Below are 27,835 nucleotides of genomic sequence, written 5' to 3'. Positions count from 1 at the left end.
ACAATTTGTAGAAATCCTGGCTGCAGCTCATTCCACCATTTTCAGTCAAGAAGAAGTGCCAACAACATAGGGTTGGACCTTACCAAATGGAATCTAGTTTCTGATCCACAAATATTGGAAAGTATTTGAATTTCCTAAGCTTGGATGCCCAACTATATTAAATCACCACCACTTTCACCCCCAACAGATAAGCCTCATTGCTTTGATCCCAGAGCCCTGATTATCTTATTTCCTTTCAGAGAAAGAGCTGCCAGATTAAGCTATATAAGAAAAAGAATGTAACATTTTGAACCAAAGTACTTCGATCTACAGCTGTAGACTTTGTGGGAGTCACTCACTTTTTCTGGTCCATAATTCTTTTAATCTGTAAAATGAGGGACTAGGCAATCCTTAATTTCTCTTCCAGTTCTAAAATCATGAGTCTTTGATCCATTGTTCTATAGCCTATTTTCTGGGACAAAGGGTTATCAACTTTAGGTTAGAATCAGCTCATTTTCTGAAAATTTCATTCTCAAGGTGACAAATGTGTAAAGTTATCCTTTAGGAAATAAACATTCTCACCCAAATCCCATCATCTATAAATTAACCTTGCATTTCTGCAATTTTAAAAAAGATTATTCTTAAATAACTGTGGAAATTATCCATTTGAATGGTTTACACCAAACATAGTCTGAAGTAGAAGTACACTGTTATTTATGTAATATACTGATTTTACAGGATACTCTGTAAAACTATAACGTAATATACATGTAAAATTTCATTTCCAACAGACCTGCAAAGAGTATCACAGGGGAAAATTCTGAAAGATCTGAAGTCTACAGTCTTCTCATTGTAAAACTCAAAGAATCAAAACCCAGAGGGGTTAAATAAGTTGCCTGATGTTAAACAGGTACTTTAGGTAGACCTAAGGCTACATAACAGGGTGCCTGATATCATTCTGTCTCAGAGATAAACGACCCCATTTTAAGGTGCCGTCCAATTACACCATCCCAGGAGTAAGGGAGAATGTAATAAAGTTGTACTTGTTTGCAGCAAAGCAACAATCTTGTTCCATGAAAAACTCTTAGAAATGCTTAGCATTCTAAATTCCCCAAACTTTATTTTCCAGGGTGGATTTACCTTCATGGTGCTTTAATTTGAGGATGCAGAAAGAAGAGACTCAGAACAAAGTATCTACAGTGCCATGAAGTGGGTCAGGTGACATCACTCCACCTTCTGTTTCCTTCTGGCCAGGAACACCAGCGCAGTGAGGAAAGGATAATGAAATAGCTTCTACTAATCAGCTCAGAGAAGCACAGCGAAGGCCTAGAGATCTTCCAGGATCTCAGTCTACATCTGCTTGTTGGGAGTTCCTAACTTGCCTGGGAACTATTACGCACACCAGAGATGAAGCACTTATCACTGTATCCAAGCCAAGAATTTGAGAATTGTTATACATCTCTCCGATCAGAGCTATCTGCCCAGTATCTACTGATTCTTGGAGCGTGAGCAATTGGAGGACTAATAAAGGCCCCACCATGTAAAGCTCAGGCTCTTAACTTACAATGAACAATCAGGAAACTTAACTCTTTGCATATGATTCGGTCACTCTGTAAAGGGTCCAAAAGCCTTAGAGCTAAAATGTTAAATGGGCACACTTACCCAATATGGTTGGTTCTTAAAGAAATTTCCAGTTCTCTTAGCACTTGTGTGGATTCTTGAACACGCCGTCTGAATTTCTATAATTAAAGAACACATATGCTCACAAAACATATTTCAGCAACTGCTATAACTGCAGCTTACTTATTATAAGTTTAACACAATACGAAAATATCTCTGCTTCTAAAGTGGGCTTCTCTCGCATTTCCTTTTGCAAAGCATGCACATTTTTCTCATCATGAAAGTCAGCTTACGCAAAAACGACTGGGAAAAATTTCTTATTTCATGTACCAAGTGTCTTTGAGTAAGCAGATTATTTTTTCTCTGCCCTACAACAATCTTCACCAATGGACTATGTGTTGGGGTCCCTACGACCACGCCAGTTTCAATGATTTGCTGGGACTCACAGGACTCAGCAGACAGTCGCCCTCACAGCTAGAATTTATTACAGCAAAAAGATACAAGGCGCAATCAGCAAAGGGGAAAAACCCACGAGGGGAAGCCCAGAGGAAACCAGATACAAGCTTGCAAGAGTCTTCTTCCAGCAGAGTCACAAACGACAATATTCATGAAATGAAGCTCGCTAGAGACTCAGTACCCCGGGTTTTCCTTGGGGGCTGCTCACTTAGGCACTCTCTGCCTAGCACATACCAAAAGTCCAGACTCCCAGAAGGAAAACTCCCAGAAGGCATTCAGCATAAACCACATGACTGGCATAACCAGGTTAGGCACAGTGAGTCATTCTGATCAGGGAATGATGAGAACTCTCCCAAAATCCAACTTCCCAGTTGCCAACCAATAGCCAACCTTGCAAACAGGTCTTTCCAAGGTAGCAGTCTCGGGCTTGCTACATAAATTCTTTTCTGCATGACCTAACCGTTTTCAGAAATAAACATTCCGAGTTCCCTCTGCCCATGAGCCCCCACCTGGAAGGTCCCTCCTCTGGAGCACCTCCCTCCTACTTTCAGAATGTCTTTCCTCATTTCCTTACTTATCAAAATCCCACCTATCCTTCCAGAACTCCACTCAGGTCTGTCTGTCTTCAATGTATCCTCCTCTGATAGTAAACGTATTGATCTCTCTATCCTCTGGACTCTAAATAATCTCCAAGCTATCATCGGGTTGCGCTGTACATCAGTTCTTTGGAACACGATTTCCTCCAGGAACATTTATTTACAGTAACTAAAATCTTAGGCCACTCTGGAAAGACACTTGAAATGCAATGCCTTCTAACAAGAGTTCTTTGCTCTTTGTGCTACAGACGCAAACCACCTTCACGTTACATCATCTTCAGGAAAAGCCTTTGCAAATTCTGGCTGAGGATATCAGGGACGCTCCTCTGCAGCCACAACTCCAGTGGAAACAGTCATCCAGCTCCAAAGACAAAGGCGTCCAAGGACAGGAAGGAAAGGAGGAAGGCCAGCAAGGAGGATTCTAGGAATTGGGGTGGGAAGAGCCACACCATGCCCAGGTGGGACCTGGTGCCCTGCCCAGCATGGGCGGCTCCTGTCACCCTCTTCTTCTCTTCTGAATGCCCTCTGCTTCTCCCCCAACTGCTTCTCCCCAGGGCCCCAAGGAAGCAAAGAAGTCTCACAGTTTCCCCCGACTGCCATCCCTAAAGCACCCCAAAGACCTTCTCAGGTTTTCAGAATCCAAGTACAGTGGGATCTACGAAAGAAAAGCATCCCTGATGCAATAAAAAAAAAAAAAAGAGAGAGCAACTCCTTTCTTTGTCAAGAAAAGCCTAAGAAATGGCAGAGTCATCTATAGTTTGGAGGGACATCCAAGCCCAATGCTTCTTAGAGAGCTTTCCAGCAATGGGGACTGCTAATGAGGTAAGGTCTACGGCCACACGGCTGAGGAAACCATTTCCAGGTGTGCTGGCTGCTCCGGAGGGACGATTCCCATGTCAGAGTCTCTCTCTGCACATGTGGCCTTTAGAAAACAACTCAGCATTCTGAGCTATGCATTATGCACAGTTCTGGCTGGTTCCCTGTGGCCTTTGCTGGTCCCCCAATTCTGCCTTATGCTTCCTCAGGGCAAGGTCATGTACTACATACATCATCAGCCACAAGGGCACCCAGCATAGCAGCGAGGACGTAACCAAGTATAAAAGAGGATCTGCTGAAGGACTAAGAGGCACACATCAAAACAAAATAACTCAATCAAACCACTCCGATAGAACAGGAATGACAACAACAGCAGTTAACGTTTCTTGGGCATTTACTATGGCAGGCAGTACACTTTGGCAACTGCACGATAACTGAGGTAAAGCTAAACTGACTTCGCTCTTGAATTATACTCTCTTGGGAACTGTCCAGTTTCCAGCTGGACTCTGGACTCTGAGAGGCCCTGGCACCCACTTCTCTAACACATAAACAATGAGTGCTAACACTTCACACTTCTACAATGTATCCAGGATGCTTTACAACACTTCAAAGAGAAACCACGTGCCTGTGGGCACCAGCAAAAAAAAAAAAGAGCCAGGTTCCAACCATTTGCAGTCTCCACCATCCTCCTGGCCCTCTCCCTACAAGGCAGGCTCAGGGACGAGCCCATGGAGACCGCTGAGCCCTGGAGACCGAGACAATAGGTTTTGTTCCACAACTGCAGCGCCTGCAGAGGACCAGACTCCCTTCTTCAAGGTCTGTAGCCTTTTTCCATGCCAGACATGAGCACATCCCCACAAAGCACAGACTGAGAGCCGTCTGGTATTCAGTGAGGCTGGTTTGGAGAGTTCTGATCACAGAGATATCTAATTTAGGCTCTTCCTTCTCTGCCCTACAGGGTTTCATTTTCCAAATAGAATATGCTTAAGAATTTTTTTTTTTTAGAAGACAGCAAATTAAGTATCTTCTATTCAGTGTGAACAAAAGATTAATGAACGAAGTATTGGAGGACTCCAGCTGCAGTTAAGGGAAGACTGCTCAGCCTAGACTGTCTGGCGGAAATTGAAAGCCCTGACTTGAAATCTTTTCTTTCTCCCCCACCATGGTACGGCTGAGAATCTTAAACTCATTTTAACTGCAAGCGATGTCTTATTCCAAGCAAAATCTCCTTTTTTCCAGGCTTTAAACATGACAATTACGTTGAGGGGAACAGACCATTTCCTCCTGCCAGCTCCTGACAGAAATCTTACTAAAGCAGGAGTGGTTCATCCAACACGCATTTTATTTTTTTTCTGAGCTGAATGATTGATCTTGAAAGATGAGGTACAGATCAAAAAGATCATTCAGGTGAATACACACAGTCTGGGGCAGAGATTGCAGGAATGAAGGTCAGCCCAGACAGACATCCCTTGTCTTGGGCCTCTTTTATTAAGTGATTTGCAAGGGAGCAAAACACTTTCTGAGCAGCTTATCTGTTGTTTTTTGGTTTTACATTCTTTGCCTCAGCCCAGGAACAACTGTTCCAAAGGAGAACTGGGTCCATGCCAGGAGAAATCCACCTCTCCCTCTAAGAACCTTTCTCCTTAGGGGGCTTAGGGCTGGATGGAGTCTAAGAAGGTCTCTCTAGGAGTTTACATATTTTCTCCTTTGAGAATTTGACAAATGCTGAGAGAATTGTTCAGGGAGGGAACGTACTCCATGTGAGGGGAGCTCTCTGTCTGATGTACAAACACCGGCATTTCTGCCGCACTCTGTTCACGACAAGTGTGCCTAATGCTGGATTCTGAGCCATCTCGTCTGAAGGTTTACAAGCTTGGGGGCTTCTGAAAATGTTCCTAAAATAGAACCTTGCTGCCCTGTGCAAGGAAATAGTCCAGAGGGGCCGGCCCTGTGGCCAAGTGATTAAGTTCGGGCGCTCCACTGCAGGCGGCCCAGTGTTTCGTCGGTTCGAATCCTGGGCGTGGACATGGTGTTACTCATCAAGCTACGCTGAGGCGGCGTCCCACATGCCACAATTGGAAGGACCCACAACTAAGAATATATAACTATGTACCAGGGGGCTTTGGGGAGAAAAAAGGAAAAAAAAAAAGTGAATCATGAGTATTACATAGATATCGCCTCTTAAATGCTTCCTTGAATAATAGAAGGTTCCCAAAGGAAATAAATTAATTAAAAAAAAAAAAAGTCCAGAAAACCAACCTGTTTTTTTCCTGAGTTTTATTTGTGCGTATGGGTGTGCCTTCATTTAACCCTCTCTAATCTGATAAAATCAAAGGCTGCTATATCCTTGGGGAAGGATACCAGAAAGAAACAAACTAACAAGAATTAAGCAGCTGTCTCATTTAGGAGGCCTGACAGATGCTCTTTTAAAAAAAGAAACGTGTGCCAGATTTGTGAGGACAGGAATATTATGATACTTTGACAGGTACATTCTTACAAGACAAGGCTGTGTCACATTCAAGTCAGACAGAGTGTCTCGCCGACAGCAAAGGTCTACAGTCCCCTTTCATCATCACTTGTAGATTTTATTTCTGCTTGTCTGCACATTAACCATAGGACAAAGGGCCAGGAAACTTCCAAAAGGAACTAATAGCTGTTCTCCTTTGCCTGATCTTTTTTTGAGGGGGAAGGGATGTTTAGAGTGGAAGAAGAAGATGAAGGAAAAGCAGACCAAAAAAAATACAGGAGCCAAGAGCTCTGGAAACAATAGCTAACTAGAAAAAGTGTGCCTTTCTTCTCTCATCAGTCACATGCTGAAACAACAGAGATATTTCTGCTGCAGCCTTGAAAGCAGGAGTTGTGGAAGGTCAACCGAAAAACAAGTGTTATCTGGTGAAGAGCCTCTTTACCCATCTCGAGCAAGGACAGCTCCTCCCTGAGACATCCCAGGACTGGTCCAGGCCTGCAGGGCTGTGCCAGGCTACATGGTTTACCACAAGGCATCAGTTTAAACCAATTGTGTGGCTGCACAAAGCAAGGCTTGTTTGTAAAAGGAGAGAGTCAGTTGAGAATGGAATCAGCTATTCTCTTCTTACCTTCTTGGGGCCAGGGGCAGGGTTGGGGCCGGGGAAGCTGCTAAAAGCATCAACACAGGATGTGAGTGCACAGCTGGGATGACAAAGCCCCAGTGATTTTTCAAGGTCTCTGGAAATGCACCAAGGCATGAAAGACAAGTATTCCCTTTGCTAGGCCTGCTTTTCTAGGGGCCTGAACACCTCTGGACTGGACTCACCGCCCTGTGTAATTGGAAATGGCAGTGACTCAACAACCATCAGAGGTACATGACTCCCATCGTAGGAAAATACTTTTAAACACATCCTCACGCAGGAAGGATGGCTCTTTTCTTTGTCTTTTCACGTTGTCCGACTCCCAAGGTTGTTTTTCTGGAGGCTCTGGCAGAGGCTATAATGCAGAGGAAGGAAGGTCTTCTCTAATGCAGGAGGATTCTGCTGGCTAAGGAGGAAGCAACAACAAAGAGTGGAAACAAATCCATCTTACCTTCCTCGTAACAGCTGGATCCAGATAGCCTTTGAGCTTTTGAATATATGTATGGGGAGGATTCTTCACCTGGAATCGTTCCTGCGGGAAGCACAAAAGTAAAGTAAAAAACTTGAAAGCTACAAAGGCATACCAGTCAGCCATACTCAAGCAGACTAACACTGCTGATCCAAGGCTGTCGCATCCACAGTACAAATGAGGCCCTGCAGATAATCATTATGTACTAATGGTTTTGAATCTTTATAGTAGATGTTATTATCCACCCCTTGAACAGGAGGAAACTGCAGCTCAGAGAAATTCAGTACTTCCCTAAGATGACACAGCCAGTCAGTGGTACAAATGGATTCAAACCCACATCTGCCGTATTCTAGAGTCTATACTGCTTCCTCTGGAGGGCTCTGCAGCTCCCACTAGGAATAATGCTCTGCCCAACCTGTATTCAGCCCCTCTTTCATCAGATCTTCAATCTATGGCATATTCTTTTGGATATCTTCAATGTTGGCAAATCTTTTTCTTTTGAACATTTATTTTATCTTTGAAAATACCAAAAAAATGACTCAAAATGGATAAAGCTAATTTATTTCAAAAATGAGTAATGAGTCTACTGCTAACAGACTGGAGTGAGTGTGTGTGTATTTGTATGTGTACATACGCATGTGTGTGATCTCACAGATTTAGAAATGTTAAAGATCTTACTAGTAAAAATAGATATTTTATTATTGTTTAAAGCTTTAAAATAGAGGGAAGTGGCTTGTAGTGAGACACGTATCAATATTTTCCCTTTATTTAAAAGTGATCAAGGTGAATTTTATAGTATATAAACAATATCTCAACAAAGCTGTTAACAAAAAAAGATCAACATATTGTTTCTAATTATTACTCCAAATTTTCTATCCTGAGAGCAATTTCTAAATAACGATTCACAAGGACTCAATATCTCTAGTGCCATCATGGTGTCTACGTATAAAGTCCTTTTTTTTTTAATCACCGTCACTTCACTAAGGGATCAGACAGGATCCAACTGCCACGGGGGTTTTAGCAGTAGCCCAGCTGACGGCTAAAATAATCACAAAAAGCTTCAAAAAATGACTGAGATAAGCTATCTAGAAACCAGTTATTATTTCCAACCTTACGTATGAGAACAGCTGATGCCAGAGATATATTACAACATAAATAACACTTATGCTTTTTAATAATACAATCCAATTATCCAAATTTTTTAAAATCCTATAACCAGTGACAACTCAAACTGTGCTCCCTTCTGCTACAGGAAACACCATCTACCTCTAAATATGAAGTCCCTAACACATGAAACTCAAGAAGTTTAACTCTAGCTAGTGTAGAATTTGCTTGAGGAGCTAAAATTTGACTCATTGGACTGTCGTTGAGAGACTTTTAGGCAATTGTCTTCACACCAGAAGAGCCATATTTATTCTTTTAAAATAACAAGATCTGGTTGAGTAGCACATGTAACATATGGGCATTCACTCAATCAGTGAATCCTAATTTTGACAGTCAATAAGTGCAGCTGTCTCCATTTCCTACTTAAGACTGTGGTGACCCAGAGGGGCTTTCTCAGATATACACATTTACTGGTCCTGTAAATATTTCCTTGTAATTATTCCCCTGAAATTATGGACAAGGTCTAAATTAATATACTCATACTTTTTCAAATGCGCTTAGTAGCATTTGCTATTGTGTTTTATGTACATTTCTCACTTGTGTAACTGATTAATGAATTTCTAAGAAACAGAAAATGAAGAACCCTGATGTTTTAAAACACAGTAGGTCTATATCATAGCTACTTCTCAGAAAACTCAGCCTACATCCAGGAATTCAAATAAAACTGTTTGGAGGAAGAATGCAAAGCCTCAATCATTTTCCTGAAACTTGGGGGTGTCTGTCTCATCTCAAAAGGAGCTACTGCTAGAGTTACAAATCCAGCATCTGGCTCACCAAATCTTTTCTTGCTGTCTGTCTTCAATATGGCCATTTGGACAAGAGAAACACTTCGGGGGAATCCACTGGAGAATGTCAGCACTTGGCCAAATCACGTTTATTCTGAAGGACTCTGGAGGGACTACTGGCACCATATCTATTCAAATTAATAAATTTTTTCTCTAAATATTAGAATTTTAGATTTTGCACTGAAACCCAAAAATGCCTGAGCTGGCAGTTTTCCACCTTCCTGACTTCCAGCTCTGCTTCATATCCCACATGCTATTTCTAATAACACTTATCTGCTTGCTCAACATCACTGACATGGGCAGCCTAATTAAGTCCTCGACTTGAGTTACATTATATAGAAATATTATTCTCAGGGACAAACAATATTCTTTAATCATGGTGACTTGTCAATATGAATTGATAAGTCATTTGAAAAAGCTTTTAAAATACAAATTTCCTTCAAAATGGCTAATTATACAGTATCACCACCACCCTGACCTTCTGCCGTTGATCTCTTTGTGTGATCAAACTTTCTTCATGCAATGTTTCTGGATGGGAAGTAACAATTGCTCTGGGGTTTTACATCATCCCCTATAAGCATTCAAAGAAAAAAGTTCAAAACCATTGCCAAACATTCAGGATACTAGGCTGACAAGCTGCATCAGGAGTGTGGAAGGAAACAGGAGGAACACCAACCTCACAATCTTCAGTAGCTTCTGTGTCATCCGCAAATGTTTTACTTTAATAAATTAGAGTGTTAGGAATTCAATTTCTCTGGTAATGATCAGAAATTTCTCCTCACTGCTAAAAGCAACTTCATTTATGCACACCCAGGAACACAATTACCTCGTCAGCTGCGGTAGCAGTTTTTGTTTCTCAAAGATTATTAACTTATCTTTTAATAACACTTTACTGTTTACCATATTCTTTAGACCTCTTAACTCCCAAGTCTTCTGTACCTGGCAAGTAGGAATTAACTCCATTTTACAGGTGGTGGAAGTCAGGCTCAGAGATTAAATGACTTGCCTTAAATCACACACACACACACACACACACACACCAGATGAAGGATTCAAACTCACGTTTTCTGACTCTCTGATCCTTGTTCTTTTCATTACACCATAATAAGTGTGTTCCTCTTGCTTTTGATAGAATAAAAGTTTTTAAAAGGGTAGAAACATGTTTTACTCTTCTTTGAGTCTAGTATGCAGAATACTTGGCACACAGTTAGTCCTTAATAATGTTCAAATAATTAAACTTCTTTTAAACGTGATATACAAGTCACTTCTCTCATAAATTAAGGGTAAGTTTTTCAAGTTTAAAAGTCCACAAAGAGACTGTAAACACTGTACAGGGCATACATCCAGTGGGTTCTGTGCTAGATATGAGTCAGCCAAACTAAGGTCATAGCTAAAGGACATTGCTGATAAGCCTGAATTGTATCTCTCATGTCTGAAACTGTCTAGTTAGTGCCTTTCATAATTTTATACATTTCTCTTTAACTCAATCCATTAAGGCTTACCCTAGCCTCCCCTCCCCACACTGGCCACCAGGAAGGTTGGGCTGCCTACACACAGGCCTGCCCTGCAGGTAAGGAAAAGACCAAGCACGTATTGGACTCCCTTTAATGACTAAGATTCAAGTCTACTGCAACCCAAATTGGAAAACCAGGCCACTCTTAAAGGAACTGAATGAAGGGGCTGCAACAGACATGTACTGTGTTAATTGGCTAAGTCACAACGAACAGAACTCATTAGCTCTGTTACAACATGGCCTTTTCTATTACACACGGACACACAGCTTTAGGTTCTAATCAGCTGAGCTGCTTCTTTGGGGCCTCTCTCCCTCCATGCCCCCTTTCTCCACCTAAATCTAACAAAGTTTGTCATCGATAGCCTTTCTGCATAAAGGTTTGGAATGAGACACTCCATTCATCTAGCAAAACATTTCTAAACCTTTGCATCCTCTCTATCCATGTGTATAATTACATGAGAAATTACTTAATTGAGGTTAATTTGGTGTTAGCTGGACTTACAGCAAGCATGTTATAAGCATTTCCGCTCCACAAATTCTATTTGGATAAGCGGCTCCAAAATCAAACAGAATTTCACTCAAGTTTATCTTCCACCTTAATATTCTGAGGTTTAAGGAAACAAATTACAATGAGACATCTGAAAATAAAGGAAGTCTCTGGGAAACGGCTGGCTCGTGGGGGACACACTTACTGTTGAGTTTTTCTCGCTGTTTGGGATGGTCAGAGGGTCACTGGCTCTATTTCAGTCGTGTATTAGCAGAGCTACATGAGCTGCTTAAACACCCTTACGGATGAACTAAATGTCACCATCATTATGCCATTATCAATGTATTATTATTCTGCTCCTGTAATAACTCACTTTAGATAGTGAAAATTCAAAGGGCTTTGCTCTTGTGCACATAAGCTCACTAGACTTGAATGATTTTTCTTCCCAGAAGCTGCAAGTAGTTGGGCTTCCCTTCCCAAGGCTGAGTAAGCAAACTGTTGTCTCTAAATGAGCCAGAATTACAACCAGCATCAGTGCCTTTAGTGAGTACTAATTTGTAGGACTTAGCTTGGTGCTAAACACTCTTCAGAGCTATGCTGACAGGAATAATCTATGTCTTCATTACCCTCTATAATGGATAATGCTGACATGAGTAGATAGGGAGAAGAAAAGATAGAGATAAAATATTGCATTAATATTGTATATAGACAGAAATTATTTATACAGTATAGCAGAGGTCAAGAATAGTGCATGTGTGCGGGGTTGGAGGGTATCAAGACCAGAATCAGGGTTCCTAAACAGGAGGGACTAAGGTAGGCCATAACATCTCAGCTCTCACAGGTAGAAAAATATTTACACAAACAGACCTAGATTTCCCCAAGGAATTGAGAGTACCAAAGTCCCCAAGGGAATGCATATTCCAGGGTCCCCTAGAAAAGAAAAAAGCAAATTCCTAAACTTCAGAGAGGTTGCCAGACTGTCTGACCTACAGAAAGCATACGTATAAAAGAAGAGAACAATTTAGAGAAAATGAGGAAAAAGTATTAAGACTCTATCTATTTACTATAATAGATGGCCAAGAAAGCAAGTTCAGATGGGATTCTAAATTTTATCTAACAACCAGCAGAGACAGCTAGTGCCAAGTGTACTACTATTTACAAGGGTCTCTCTGGTTATTATTGGATAAAAACCATTTTGTTAAGTAAGGCTCTGCCTCTGAACATCTTAAACTTTGCTATCACATTTAGTTCTCCTGTTTCTAGGCACTAACATGAAAAATACCAAGGGAAAAGAAATAATAATTGTTGAGGGTCAGCCCCATGACTGAGTGGTTAAGTTCACGCACTCTGCTTTGGTGGCCTGGGGTTTCATCGGTTCAGATCCTCGGCGCAGACATGGCACCCCTCACCAGGCCATGCTGAGACAGCGTCCCACACAGCACAACCAGAAGGACCTACAACTAGAATATACAACTATGTACTAGGGGGCTTTGGAGAGAAGAATAAAAAATTTAAAATTGTTTTTTAAAAATTAAGAAATAATAATTGTTTTGGTCATTTTATTCTTTTATTCATCCAGAACATATTATGCAAGACACTGTGTAAAAAGCACAAAATGAAACAAATTCAATTCCAAAGCATTAAATCTCATCTCTGAGATACAACAGACATCACTGTAATACAAAGTAGAACATGATAAGAGCCATACGTGATCCTCTGGAAGTTCAAAGAAAGGTAAAATCTCTTTCCAACTGAGATGCTCAAAGGAACTTTCCTGGAGAAAGTGGCTTTTGAATTGAGTTTTGAATGACAGGCAGCATATACATATCCTGGGATGGTGTGAAAGGCAGGAGACAGAGGAGTTTTCCAGATGGAGTAACATGGAACAAAGGTAGAGAAGCACAAGGCACATGCTAGTAACTTCAAGGGGTTTAGCTGGGTTCCAATAATACAGTTTAGGAAAGGTCAAGGTACAAAGGATCTAAATGCTAAGGTGGAATGGACAATGGCAGATGGCAAATCAAATAACAGGCTAATGCATACAGGACAGACAACAGAGAGTCAACAAGGAGCTTTAAACAGAAGAATACACAGTTAAGACTGTACAATTCTCCTTTCTCCATTCCAAACTTTAAAAGTTGGCCATTTCTGCACTAGACTAGACTTGAAAAATCAGCATGTCAGATTCATTCCACAGCCATAGTTTCTTGGAGAGCCTTGAAGCATTCTTCAGCTCTGAATATGAAATCATTTTCCATGTCCAAGAAGAGAGGACAACTTTCCAAGTGTTCCATTACAGCTCTCAGACTGAAAATAACTTTTGATGAGACTTTTCCAAATGATTTCCTTTATTTAGGCTAGCAAAAATTTCTCCTAGTTCAATAAGTCTTTCCTAATCAAAACACCCTATAATTCATTCTCTAATATGCAATATTAATTGGACTTCTTTAATCCTATCCACAGTTCATCATTTTTCCCAATTTACAAAGTGTTTTAATTAAATTTGTTGAACTTGTAAGGAAGGCAGTCATACTAATAAAGTTTATTATCTCATGTCCTAAGCAAAGATTGAACCACAACTGTGCTTGACACATAGCAATGTTCAGTACAGTTGCGACAGAAGATCTAAGAACTGAATAGAGTGATGGAAGGTTGGATTTAGACTGGAAAACTTTTGAGATTATCTTCAAATCCTTCATTCTCTCCTCAAAGAAGCCAAATCTTTCTCTTCTTTTAGATCAGTGTTTCTTAAAATATATATATATACATATATAACCAAAGACCTACATTTAAAGCTATTGAGGATGCTTGTTAAATTGCAAAAATTCTCCTGACCCAACTCACCAAATACTCAAGAATCTGCACGTGTGTGTGTGCACGTGCGTACTGAGGAAGACTCACCCTGAACTAACATCTGCTGCCAATCATCCTCTTTTTGTATGTGAGCAGCCACCACAGCAGGGCTACTAACAGACAAGTGGTGTAGGTCCATGCCTGGGAACCAAACCAAGGCCACCAAAGCAGAGCATGCCGAACTTAAGCACTGGGCCACCGGGACTGGCCCAAGAATCTGCATTTTCTTAAATTCTCCAAGTAGGTCTTCCGTACACTAAAGCTTATTAATCACTGCTTTAGATTGTACTTCCTAGTTTGGATACCTGAATCCCTCTCTTTATTCACTCTACAAAGAGAATGTGCTTGGTAAGCAGAGACTTGGGAATATTTTCATTTATGTTTAAAGACAAAGACTTACATTATAAAACTATAGTTGCAGTCCATGCTTTCATGAAAACTTTGTAAAATCCCTGAGGAATACTCTTCCTATAAAAATGCAAGAGGCATAAACACACCTCATTGTTTCACCATCTGAAGAATGGGAATATGAAACTCCTTGTCTCCATTTACTACACACTCCAGAACACTTACGTAGGATGATTTCCAAACAAGAATAACGTACTGAAGATATTTAAAAGTCTCCTGAGCTAATCATGTATTATACAAATAAAACATGGAGGAGGAAAAGAAAAGTAAGAGTTCTGATCCTGATCAAGGCATTTTAAAAAAAAAAAAGAGAGACAGAGAGAATAAGCCTTAGATTTCTTGTAGAAACCATTAGATAGTTCACGATTTACATAAGAGCACTAATATTTTCCAACCACTCAAGAATTTTAAAGAATGGCAAGCTCTTATTTTAAGGATTGCTTTCCTGACTATAGTTATACTAACTGGATTATCTGAAACTTCAGGTACAACTCTCAGAATTTCACTAGATGCTCGCTGAACTGAATGAAATGTAACATTTGTGAAGGGCATACTTTAGTCAGTGAACCTTCACAGCAGACAGCATGGGAAGAGGTGGAGAAGGAAGCTGCCTTCCACTACAGTCAACAAGTCTCTGACACATGCAACAAGAACATCCTTACGAACAGACAATAAGGATTGAAAATAGGAGGGAAAGTTATCAGATCTTAATCATGCCCTTAGCATTTGCTTTCATTTACTTTAGGCATACACTTAAACATAAGAACCAAGCTCAGAATACTAAACTTCAACATTTACCCATGGCTGCTGTTTACAGTACAGAAGCCATTATAGGTAGTGTTCAAATGCAGAATGTGGATTTGATAAATGCAACAATATAGACACCATGAACTACCTTTCTCTTCAAGGGATCAGTGAGGTGGTGGGAGGTCGCTCAAAAACAGTATTTCTCTAGGAATGAACCATTGGGAACTTTCATTTTAAAAATGCATCACTTAAATAGCACTAAAAATCATGAGATACTTAGGGATAAATTTAACAAGCTATGTGCAAGATCTGTACACTGAAAACTTCAAAACATTCCTATGAGATATTAAAGACCTAAATAAATAGAGATGCTATGTTCATAGTTCAGTAGAGTTAATATTGTTAAGATGTCAGTTCTTCTGAAATTGATCTACAGAGTCAATGCAACCTCAATCAAGATCCTGGAGGCGTTTTCTTAGAAATTGGCAAGCTGATTCTAAAATTTATATAAAAATGCAAAGGAATTAGAATAGCCAAAATAATCTGGCAAAAGAACAAAGTTAGAAAATTCATACTACTTGATTTGAAGACAGCAATCAAAACAGCGCTGTACTGACATGAGGATAGAAATAGAGATCAGTGGAACAGAATAGAGTACAAAAATAGGCCCACACATATATGGCCAACTGGTTTTTCAAAGATACCAAGTTAGTTCATAAAAATACAATAGTCTATTCAACAAAGGATACCGAGTCAGTTGGATATACACATATGGGAACAGAAACAGTGATTCTCCATCCTTACCTCATTCCATGTACCAAAATTAACTCAAAATACATCATAGACCTAAACAGAAAAAACAAAACTATAAAATTTCTAGAAGAAAACACAAGTGATAATTTTTGTGATCTGAGGTTTGGCAAAGATTTCTTAGACCAAATATGCACGGAGACCAAATACACACGGAGCACTTACAAAATAAAAGATAAACCGAATTCAACTTTATCCAAAAAACGTGTTCTTTCAAAGACACTGTTACGAACATGAAAAGGCAAGACTTAGGAGAAAGTATTTGCAAAATATATGTCTGATAAAGACTTGTAGCCAGAATATACTTTTTAAAAACTTCTGTAGTTCAATTTTAAGACAAACCACCGCCTGTTTTTAAATAGGCAAAAGATTTGAACAGATCCTTCAACAAAGAAAACACACAAATGGCAAACAAGCATATAAAAAGATGCTCAACATCATTAAGGAAACGCAAATTAAAACCACAGTGAGATACAACTATATGTCCATAAAAATGGCTAGAATTAAAAAGACTGACCCAGACACAAGGGTTGGTGAAAATCTGGAGCAAATGGGTCTCTATTACATTGCTGGTGGGAACACAAAATGGTCCGGCCACTTTGGAAAACAAAAGTGGTGAACTTTATTATACATAAATTATACCGCAGTAAAGATGATTAAAAACAGTATCTTAAAGTAATTTCTTTAGATCCATTTTACTTATTTACTTTGTTACTGAACACAGCTTTTTTTTTTTTTGAGGAACTTTAGCCCTGAACTAACATCCCCCACCAATCCTCCTCTTTTTTGCTGAGGAAGATTGGTCCTGAGCTAACATCTGTGCCCATCTTCCTCTATTTTATATGTGGTACGCCTGCCACAGCATGGCTTGATAAGCGGTGCGTTGGTCCGCACCCCAGGTCATAACCAGCAAACCCTGGGTGGCGGAAGGAGAGCGCAAGAACTTAACCACTGCGCCACAGGGCCAGCTCCAACACAGCTCTCTTTTTAAAAAGTTTTCTTGATCTTCTTTTGGTTTCACTGCCTAATTGAAAAGAAATCCACAAGCCAAACAGTCAATTTTGTCAGTTAATACTTATGCAAGAAATAAAGCACTCCACGGGGGTCCTGTAAACCTCTTACCTTTACAATTTCCAAAACATTTACATCATAAATCATTCATTTAAATCATTCTTTATTTAAAGAATTAAAAATTCTGGGAATTGTGTCAGTCTTTCATCAAGGTCTAAGTGTACCTCCATACTTCAAACCACTACTATAACTTCAGGGTCGTTTCATAAGATTTGCTTAATCCACCATCTTAATCCAATCCTCCCTACCTCATCCCGCCCAACATATATCCCAGTATCATAAATGTATAAATATTCACTTTCTAAAACATAAAAAACAAAAGCAACGTGTGCTAACAACCTGAAAACCTAAATCTTAAGCCCAAGCTCCAGCTGGAAACGTCATGGTTTCTCCTTAGATCTTTCATCACAATTTCAAATCTAACATAATAAACACACACATACCCCTTCTAATCAGCCTCATGTAGTTCTTTTCATCTTCAGATCACAAGATTAAGCCAACAATAGTTTCAATCTGTAATCCACATGGTCAAAATCAGTCATATAATCAAGCTCTCAGACAATACCTGACGAGGATGAGCTGAGCAGGAGATGGAAGCAGCTTTCTTCCAAATTGGCCATTGCTAAGGACATCTACTGGCTGTGACAGATATGTGTAAGCACAATACCCAATCTATCATGAGTGTTCATTTTATAGGGTTTTAGATGGACTTGGGAAGTTATATCTGAAAATACGAGCACATATATCAAGAGCAGAGTGGTTGTGTCAAAGTTCTCATGAAGACAACTAGCAATGGCTTTACGGGGAACAAACATCTGCTTAATGACGGTATTTCTAGTACCTGAGGATGGTACTGCAAGCCTTGGTCTCGACCACAGCTAGAATCCACCATGTTGATGGAGAATACACACAGTCTTTGCCCCTACATACAGCTGTCTATTTCTCACAAAACCCAAACCAAATTTCTAGTTCATTCTCTTGCAGTCTCCCTGAACCCCCAACATCTCTAGTATAATTAGAAATCAAAATCAATTCACCTCATATTTCTGCTATTTAAGCGAAATCACCAAAATGCTATTTCACTACTACAGGAGGGAGACAGACCTTAATTTCCTGAATGACTTAATAACTTCTTTTAAAACACTTTACTTGAAAGTTCACCAAGATCTACAGTAAATGTTACAGATAAATAGGAAAGATTATGTGGGCTGAGAGTTCCTTTCCAGAATTTACTTTTAAAATTGTCTTATTTTTTTCAACCTCTTCTTTTGAAAGATTCAGCATTACGTTTTTTTAAAACACTACGGTCATCACATTTAACACATCACTCTTCACAGTGTGTGCTCAATAAATTGCTGAAGTCATCGATGAATGGAATGATGGAAAAAACCAGGATCACACGATGATCCACATCAATCCACTGGCAACTTTTTAAAAAAACTTTTCCAAACCATTATGTACTTTTTAACATAAAAATATTCGGAATTTTTTAGTATCAGCTCACTCACTTGCTGGCTAACTTCCAGAAGGCCATTTGACTTCTCTTTTTCATGAAGTTAAACAAAAAAAACAGCCTTCTGGGGCAAAGGTTGAGTTAAATGTCCAAATGTTAAAACAACGTAAAGTAGTATTTGTATTACTTAGTAGAAATTCTTTGATAACACACCTTAAAAAAATCACTTATTTTCTAAAAGATAAAGTCAAAGGTCCTCAGTCTAGCCCATATGCACATGAAACTGGCTCTATGATTCTTCCCTTCCTGTAACAGCCTTCTCAAGTTTATAAAAGATGCTCAAACAATAAAGTTTACATCTAAGCCAGCTCAGGCAATTAAGTTGCTGTACGAGAGGGTGAGGACGGCAGAAGAAATCTACGGTTTCATTTGCATTCATTATCAGGAAGGAAGGCAGGCAACGTGATGGTCATTTTGGCAAAAGCTAACCTAAAAGCTTCAAATCAGACTGAGCCCTGGGCTTCTTCCTCTGGCTGTTGATGCCAAATAGCACTTCTGACAGAGTGTTTATGTCAAGCTACCCAAAAGGATTAGTTTAAAAAGGAAAAGTTCTGAGGCTGGCCCCGTGACCTGGTGGTTGAGTTTGGTGTGCTCCACTTCGGTGGCCAGGGTTCAGTTCCTGGCCACGGACCTACACCTTGTCAGCAGCCATGCTGTGGTGGTGACCCACATACAAAATAAAGGGAGACTGGCACAGATGTTAGCTCAGGGCGAATCTTCCTCAAGCAAAAAGAGGAAGATTGGCAACAGATATTAGCTCAGGGTGAATGTTTCTTACCAAAAATTAAAAATAATAAAAAGAACGGGGCCGGCCCTGTGACCGAGTGGTTGGGTTCGCACACTCCACTTTGGCAGCCCAGGGTTTCGCCAGTTCGGATCCTGGGCGTGGACACAGCACTGCTCATCAGGCCATGCTGAGGCGGCGTTCTGCATGCCACAACTAGAAGGACCCACAACTAAAAATGTGCAACTGTGTACCGGGGGGCTTTGGGGAGAAAAAGGAAAAAATTTTAAAAAATCTTTAAAAGTAAATAAATAAATAATAATAAAAAGGAATAATTCCCCACTTCTTTAGCTTACCTTCTCCCTTTTTTCTGCCCTCACCTCTCAATCCCTGTGGAATAGGCCAGTATCTTTTCTCCTCACCATAAAAACTGTATGATAAAGGCAATCTCTGGAAGAAGAACGATATAAACTCCCTTCTACGTTCAGACTCAATCTTCCACGACTCCACAGATAGTAAATGCTAGAAATCTCCACATAAAGAGAGCTGGCACCTGCTCCTCTGATTGCTTCTCCAGCGTTTTCGAATCAGACACCTGGAATGAGTCTTAACGGAAAGGAAACTTCACTTTCAGGAAGGAAACTGGAAAGAAACTGTCTTCTTTTAACACCCACTAACTCAATACCCTGCTCTCAGGTTCGGAGACTTCAAGAAAAGGAAGACAGTCCCTTTAAAATCTCAAGCAGAAGACAACCCAGAGACATTTTTTCTCTTTTTAAGTTTGGCAAAAATGCACATCCCATCGCCAATTCACGCCTGGCATGCTGCTGGAACTCAGAACAAACACATTGGTACTACCAGCCATTCAGAGTCTCTTGCTGACTCAAAGTATTACATGAGGTATCTGTTTTGGGAAAACTCAGATCCATAACCTCTCACTTCTCTCTGCTTCCCTCAGCTGTACAACTAAACGCTTATTCAATGAATAAGTTTATGAATACGTAAATAAAAGCAAGTTTTAATATTGACTAAAACCTAAAACAAATGAAACTATCAGACTATCAAAAGTGGTAATCATGGTAGAGACTAGCTGTTTAGGAAACGCTTTCCTCTCTTTCCTGGGTGTGCAGCTGGTCTATACGGCTCATCCTCCGTTGCAGGTCTAGCCAGCGGAGTAAGACTGCCGGTGATATACACCACTTCCAGGCCTGGCCCAGAAAACTCCCGAGGTATGCACCTAGGGGTTCTGTCTTCCTTTGCTTGGAGACAACCCCTGGGGTAAAGCTGAAGCTCTCTGTTGAAAAGAGCCTTACCTGGGTGCCTGGTTCATTCAGTAGAATTTAACCCTTGATGAGCAACAATACCAACTTGGATTGTCATGTGAATGACAAGCTCATTATGTAAATCATTATTTATCTTGGCCTCTGTAGTGGGTTGAATGTTGGCCCCAAAAAGATAAGTCCATGTTCTAACTCTAACCAGTGAATGTGACCATATTTGGAAAAAAGGTCTTTGCAGATCTAAGTTCAGGATCTTGAGATGAGATCATCCTGGATGATCCCGGTAGGCTCTAAATCCAAAAATAAGTGTCCTTATAAGAAGGACAGAAGACGGGCCAGCCTGGTGGCGCAGTGGTTAAGTGCACGTTCTGCTTCAGCAGCCTGGGGTTCACCAGTTCTGATCCCAGGTGCAGACATGGCACCTCTTGGCAAGCCATGCTGTGGTAGGAGCCCTACACATAAAGTAGAGGAACATGGGCAAGGATGTTAGCTCAGGGCCAGACTTCCTCAGCAAAAAGAGGAGGACTGGCAGCAGTTAGCTCAGGGCTAATCTTCCTCAAAAAAAAAAAAAAAAAACAAGAACAGAGGAAAAGAAATAGACACAGAGAGAAGAGGGAAAGGCCATGTGAATACTTCTGGAGGCAGAGACTGGAGTTAGGCTGCCACAAGCCAAGGAATGCACAGAGCCACGGGAAGCTGGAAAGAGGCAAGGCAGGACTCTCCCCTAGAGCCTTTGCAGGGAACACAGCCCAGCCAACACCTTGACTCCAGACTTCTGGCCTCCAGAACTGTGACAAAATACTTTGTGTTGTTTCAAGCCACCAAGTTTGTGGTAACTTGTTACGACAACCCTAGGAAACTAACCCAGCATCTACTTGTTGTCCTATGGTTACTCTAACTTACCCTGGAAGTTAAAACACAGACGGTGTCTATTTAAGTGACCTCAGACCACAGGACTCAGCATATCTTTAACAGGATGCATTTTGGGGACACACAACTACAAAAAATATTTATCTTCATTCAGTAATTTTAGTTAGTAATGTTTTTAGTTAGTAATGATATTGGTGGTGTTATTTTGAAATTTTTTATATTATAGGAAAAGACAATTGCAGTTATGTTAGGAATCATATTTCAGTGAAAAATGATAATTATAAAATCAAAGAAATTAAGTGAATTAATATTAAAAATTAATTTGGAAATATCAACATCAACTCACAACTTTTAGACATATATTTTCAAGGTCTAGACAATTAAACTGAGAAGCAAATTCACCCAGCAGCTGTGACAACCTCCAGCGTTCACATTCTCATCTCTAATACCATCCACCACTAAAAAGAACAGGGCTCCTTGGAGAAATGTCTTATTCAAGTAAAGTACAGGTTAAGCCAAAGAGGTGGCTTTTCCACCATAAAACAAGCTCTCCAGAATTAACAGAGTCATGTCAAAATGACACAGGAGCCAGCACGGAGGAATTCCCACACATCAGAGCATCAACTATGTGAGCCTTAAAACTATATATATATCCTACTGATTGAAACATACTATGAAAACCATGTGTTCACTATGACACTCATACTCACAAGAGGAAACCAGGGAAAACTCATTTGTCACCTTTTGAGGTATCTATTAAACCAAATCCTTACTTTGAAAACTGGCACCTGAGAGAAAGAATTACAGGAATACTTATATTCCAGGGTAAACCAAGACCCTGTTGAAAGCTCTAGTTGCTGGATTAATGTAGAAGGGAAATAAAATTATAAAATCATCCTTTTGCAACTCCTAATGAAACTGATTCAGCAGAAGATTATTAATTGGTTTTAAACTCACTAGGTACAAAGCTAGTAGGTAACTGGATGTATATATGATGCCAAAGTAACACTCCACAGAGTCCCCACCAGGGGAAAAACACAATTATACAACGGAGGGATCAGGCTGTCACCTGACTCCTTGACCAATATTATCTGGTGGTGAGACATCAGACATTGTCTCCTATACATTCCAGACAAAGACGATCAGTATCAATCTATCATGTCTTTACATCTAACTTCTAGTTAACAGGAAATTCAGGAGCTTAGACACTTCTAGGAAATAATCAAGCATATGTAGAAAACAAAACTTTCTACAAAATGGCTTGCCTGGTCTTTTCACTATATGAGCATCATGAATGAAAATCTGTTCCAGATTCAAAGAGACTTAAAGAATGTAACAGCCAGACACAATATGTGACTAATGCTGGAGGAGATTCTTGTGTGAACAAACCAGGTGGAAAGAACATTACGAAAAATTGAGAAATATGAACTGGGCAATAGGTGATAATAAAGAATTATTCATTTTAATTATGATAACTTTAGATTTGGATACAAGAGAAAGTGCTCACTGTTATAATATGCTGAATTTAAATAAATAAATAAACCAGAAAACAAAATACCTAATGCACAGCCAAAGGAAGGATTACAAAGAGGGGGAAGACCAAGTATGAAAATGATAAAAGAAAAACACCAAGAGTTTGAAAGACAGAATTTTAAAAAAATTAAACAGATTGCAAAAACCTAGCAATGATTTAAAAATAGCATTTCAACATACCACAGAACTATGGAACTCGAGTAAAAATTCAAACAATTTAACATCAAACAATATTAAATATAGTAAAAATATCAGCCAGCCAGAGGACTGAATAACGGGGAGGGAGAAAAGGAGATGGTTGTCTGCTAACCCAACAGCCGGTAAAGCCAGAATGAAGAGAGTGCGGCTAAATGTGGAATCAAAGTCTGGAACTGGGGGATACAGACTGAAGGCAGATGAAACTGGAGTCTGGGAGCAAGGGGAGCAGGCACAGAGCAAGGCAAAGGCCATTGCTGCATCACTATCTTTTCCTTCAACGTCTTCCCCCCCATCTATGCGATTCATACACTCACTCAAATGACTAACGTGACAGCCACCAACACTCCAGCAGGCAACAACCTGCCCCCATGTCCCTACTCATTTATTGCCCCTGGTGCTCCAAGGAGAAGCTCTCATTACCCAGAATCTGATGATCCCCAGGAAATAATTTATCATCATCTGTAATATTTGCTTACCTGACAGAAAAGAATGCTAACTGGCTCACAAAAACACAAATATTTAAAAAAAAAAATCACAGATCTAAGAGCTCTTTTTAGGAAATTTGATTCCAATGATAAACTGGCTTAACTATTGATACAAGTTACCCAATAAATAATTTTCTGGTTTTTTGAAAGAAATGTAAGTGAAGGGTTTAAAAAATAACCATATTCTATTTGTGTGTGTGTAAGGAAGATTGGCCCTGAGTTAACATCTGTTGCCAATTCTCTTTTTGCTTGAGGAAGATCCTCCCTGAACAAACATCTGTGCCAATCTTCCTCTATTTTTTTTGCAAGATGCCACCAAGGCATGCCTTGATGAGCAGTGTGTAGGTCCTCAACACAGGATCTGAACCCACAAACCCTGGGCCACAGAGGCTGAGCACATGAACTTAACCACTACGCCACCAGGCCAGTCCCAAAAATAACCATATTCTTAATGATTAAATACATTCAAATGGTATGGGTCAGTTGTGTTGAAAAAGACGAGAGTAACAACTCTCACTGTAAAGGAGTATCTAGTGTAATGGGGTATAACAGAGTATCTTAGTGCCACTGGCCTGACTCAGCTCTGGCTGGGTGGCAGCAGGGGCCCTCCCCTTTCTTGATCAGGACGTGTGCCAAGCCTTGAGGGCCGAAATCTGATCTCCCTGAAGTGCTTAACACAGGAAGCTGAGTCTAAGTGGGTATGATTTCCTGCCACTTCTTCACTCACCCTTTTTGTTGTTGTCTTTAATCTCCTCCTCCCACATCACTCCATACAAGTGGAGGAAGGGGGAGACCCCATCTCTCACTAAGGCTACAAGCAAAACAGCAGCCAGCCATTAGGGGGCAAGGTTGAGCCATGCCAATCACCCCAAAATACAACAAATCTCACCATCAGCAAGGGCAAAGCCCCAGGGAAGCTTTCTAACCCAGCCCAGGTGTGGCAGCACTAACATTTCGGGACTGGCTCATACACTCATGGAACCTACACCCACAAGCATTAGTCATCCAAAATGTCCTGAATTTTTAACCAATCACTTCCACTTGATCATTAAGCAGAGGCACAGTTACGAACCAAGCCACCCCCACCACCAAAATCATCTGAGAAGCCATAGGATGAAGTCTTGGTGATAGCCCCTTATCAACTGCAATTTTTGTTTCAGTCGATCATTTCCAGGTGCCTAGTGTAACAGAAAATAACTGAAAAGGCTCATGACTGGAGTTTGGAAATGGGTGTCTTGTCTCACTAACTAGCTGGGGTGACCTTGGCACCGGCCTCATCGTCCATTCTCTTGAACCTCAGTTTTATCATCAATAAATTAAGGGGACTCATAAACAGGCAGGAAAGGTAAAAGGACTTCACTTTACTTCTTATGTTCCAATACATTTGATTTTTTTTTTTTTGACAACCATGTGTTAACTTAAAGAGTGGCTTGAAATAAACGGTCTCTAAGGACACTTCCAGATATAATGATCTAAAAGTCTTAAGTTCATTTAGGATCTCTAAAGCTCCCTAAACACAGCCTTTACCCAAACTTGGAGGAAACAGCCAAGACCTCAAAGCCAAACCATGTAGCAGAGGGTCTGTGTTTAGGGAGCAAGCTATGCAGCTTGTGGGTTTTCATCTGCTGTTGTCAAAGCAACTTAATATGTCCAGCTTGTTAGTCTCACACTGTCATCTCATGCTTTCATAAAACTTGCCTCGGTGTCTCCAGTGTCCTCCAATTAATGTCCTCATGGGAACTCTGCCCACTTACTACAGCACAGAAGTAAGTTCTCTAGGATGCACCCTGCACCACCCAAGATCCAACAGGGCAGCCTCTCTTTCTTTGGCTTCTATAGCCCCTTTCAGACCAGAGTGAGACAATTCTCACATGTTACTTTAACTTTTGAGACCCACTAGAAGCTCAGGTCATCTATATATTTATGCAAAAATCTAGGACAGGACTAAGGCACATTGCCAGAAGGCTGTTATTCTAGAAAGCTCTTTGGGATTTAGTCTCTTACAGATTTTTATTTTGCTCCTAGAATTAGCCAAAGAACTTGATTTTCAGTTGGCTATAGGTAGGTGGAGACAGAGTTTCATTGCAGAAATGCCCATAGAGACTCCTCCACATCAGGCACCCTACTGTTATTAAAGGAGTTACCAGAATTGAGCAGTGAAGAATAGCTTCACTTATCACAAACAAATTACACCAACAGGTAGAGGAAGGTGAGAAAGATTAAGAAACAGCAAACCTCTACTTCCAGGCTCCTTCCTCCACCTACCTTCTCCCTTCTCTTCCTTCTCCACTGTCTCCACAAGTATATCGTTTAATTATTCTTTCCTTCATTCAACACACTTTGAATAAGCACCTATCATGTTTCAGGCACTAAGCAAAATGTCGGAGGTACACAAACAGATGACACATGGCCTGTGCCCTTAAGTAACTCACTCTCGGTGGGGGAGACATATCTAAATACTATTTACAAAACAAAAAGACTAACGCAACCACAGTAAAGTATGAAAAACTCGATGAATTATATTCAACTCAACTCACTTTCCCAAGCTGAATCATGACAAAGCATTTTATTTTGACCCTCCGTAATAGATTCTTTGGAGAAAAAGAGATTTGATGCACTGATTTGCACAATGCCCACAGCATATGGAAAATTTAAGTTTCATTATCAGTACAAGGATAATCTTTGTTCACAGTAATCCTGATGTATTATTTTATGTTTCATCATTTCAAGAAGATGACTTAAGAAAGTTTACAACTTCATACAAGGTTTTTTTTAAGTGAGGAAATCAGTGTGGAGGGAAAATGTGGGCAGGAAAAATTAGAGGAAGCCGTGGATGTGGCCGGTAAACAAAACACATGCCACTAAGATACTGTATCCTTGGTAAGGGAAGACCACAAATTTGGCTCTGAGTCTTCCAGCAGCCAAGGAAAAAAATGAGAAACATGACCAGTTCCATGATTCAAAGTGTCCACATGATAATTCTTCATGGAACTGAAGTCTGAAACAGTTTCTCCATAAGTCCTCCAACACTCTTGATCACATACTTCCTCTTGGAATTAAATTGCTGTAATATCCTGTTTCATTTTGCGCACATTGCCTATAACATGTATCTTAAATAGGTAATAATGTATGTGCAGTATTTGCTTAAAAAGAAATAAAAGTAATATTTGTATTCAATACATTGTGCACAAAGCATCAGGGTCCAGGGAGTGTCTTGTGTGTCAGATATCAAGGACAACACACCACAGTCACTGTTTGAAGACTTCACAAATAAGACAAGAGGTTTGCCTTGATGTTTTCTTGGACTGAAAATCTATAGCTGTGGCTTTTCCTGACAGCATCACACAACATGCATCTAAACCATAAAGTATGTTTGGGTAACATATGACAGATTCAAAACAATAAATCGCCCTTGAATCTTTTGAAGACAAGTTGACAATAAAAAACAATAACGGTACGAATATTTAATATCTGGGCCCCTCAGCAGTAGCAGTAGCAGCCGCCCCATTTACAAAGTACCTACCATATGTCAGATGTTATTCTACATCCTCTGCACATATTGCCTTCCATCTTCAAAATAGTTTAAGAATGTTAGTTTCAACTACATTTTTACCAATGAGGAAAAAATGAAGATCATTAAGCGGCACATATATTTATTTTTAAATTGTATATTATAAATTTTCCAACATACACAAAAGTTGAGAGTATACTACAATAGATTCCCAACATAACCCACTACGAAGATTCAGCAGTTATCAAGATTTCTCCACATTTTCTTTATCTATCCCTTTTTTCTTTTGTTGAAGTATTTTACAGTAAACTCCAGTCATATCATTTCACTCCTATATCAGTGTATATTTCTTAAAAAATAAGGACAGATTCTTCTATAATCACAGTGCCAAAACCAAACCCAACAAAGTCAACAATAATTTCTTGGAATCATCTAATAATTTCTTTGGAGTGACTAATCGAATATCCCCAATTTTCTCCAAAAGTCTTTTGATAGTTAGGTTGTTTGGATTAGGATCCAAAGAAGATCCACAGAAACATTTAGTCATTTCTCTGAGGTTCTCTTCTTTTCCTATCTCTGATTGCTGTAGAAGCAAATGTCTTGTTCATTGAGACATAACAAATATCACAAAATTCACACTTTTAAAGTGTACAATTTTAATATGGTCACAAAGCTATGCAACTACCACCACTATGTAATTTGGTGTAATTTTTGTCACACTAAAAAGAAACCTGCACCCACTCGCAGTCACTCCCCATTCTTGTTCCCAGTCTCTGGCAAGCATTAATCTACTTTCTGTCTCTGTGGATTTTTCTATTCCGGACATTTCATATAAATGGA

The 27,835-nt window shown here is 39.9% G+C and overlaps 1 protein-coding gene across 27 annotated transcripts in view; it reads right to left on the bottom strand.

Moving 5' to 3' along the window:
• Positions 1–27,835, bottom strand: part of FMNL2 (formin like 2) — a 294,810-nt gene that overhangs the window by 95,469 nt on the left and 171,506 nt on the right. For all 27 annotated transcript variants that reach the window (XR_011528358.1, XR_011528359.1, XR_011528360.1 and 24 more), the window contains exons 3-4: positions 7,026–7,106; positions 1,642–1,718 (exon numbers count right to left, since the gene is read on the bottom strand). Coding sequence is in view for 22 of the 27 variants with exons in the window: in XM_070579787.1 (XP_070435888.1) it covers positions 1,642–1,718; positions 7,026–7,106 (158 nt within the window). In the remaining 5 variants the exon portion in view is untranslated. The remainder of the gene's footprint in view (positions 1–1,641; positions 1,719–7,025; positions 7,107–27,835) is intronic.

This window comes from Equus przewalskii, chromosome 17 (assembly GCF_037783145.1).
Source record: "Equus przewalskii isolate Varuska chromosome 17, EquPr2, whole genome shotgun sequence".
NCBI classification, from domain to species: Eukaryota; Metazoa; Chordata; class Mammalia; order Perissodactyla; family Equidae; genus Equus; species Equus przewalskii.
Note: the sequence above shows the minus strand (reverse complement) of the source record. Positions and strands in the feature narration are given on the sequence as shown.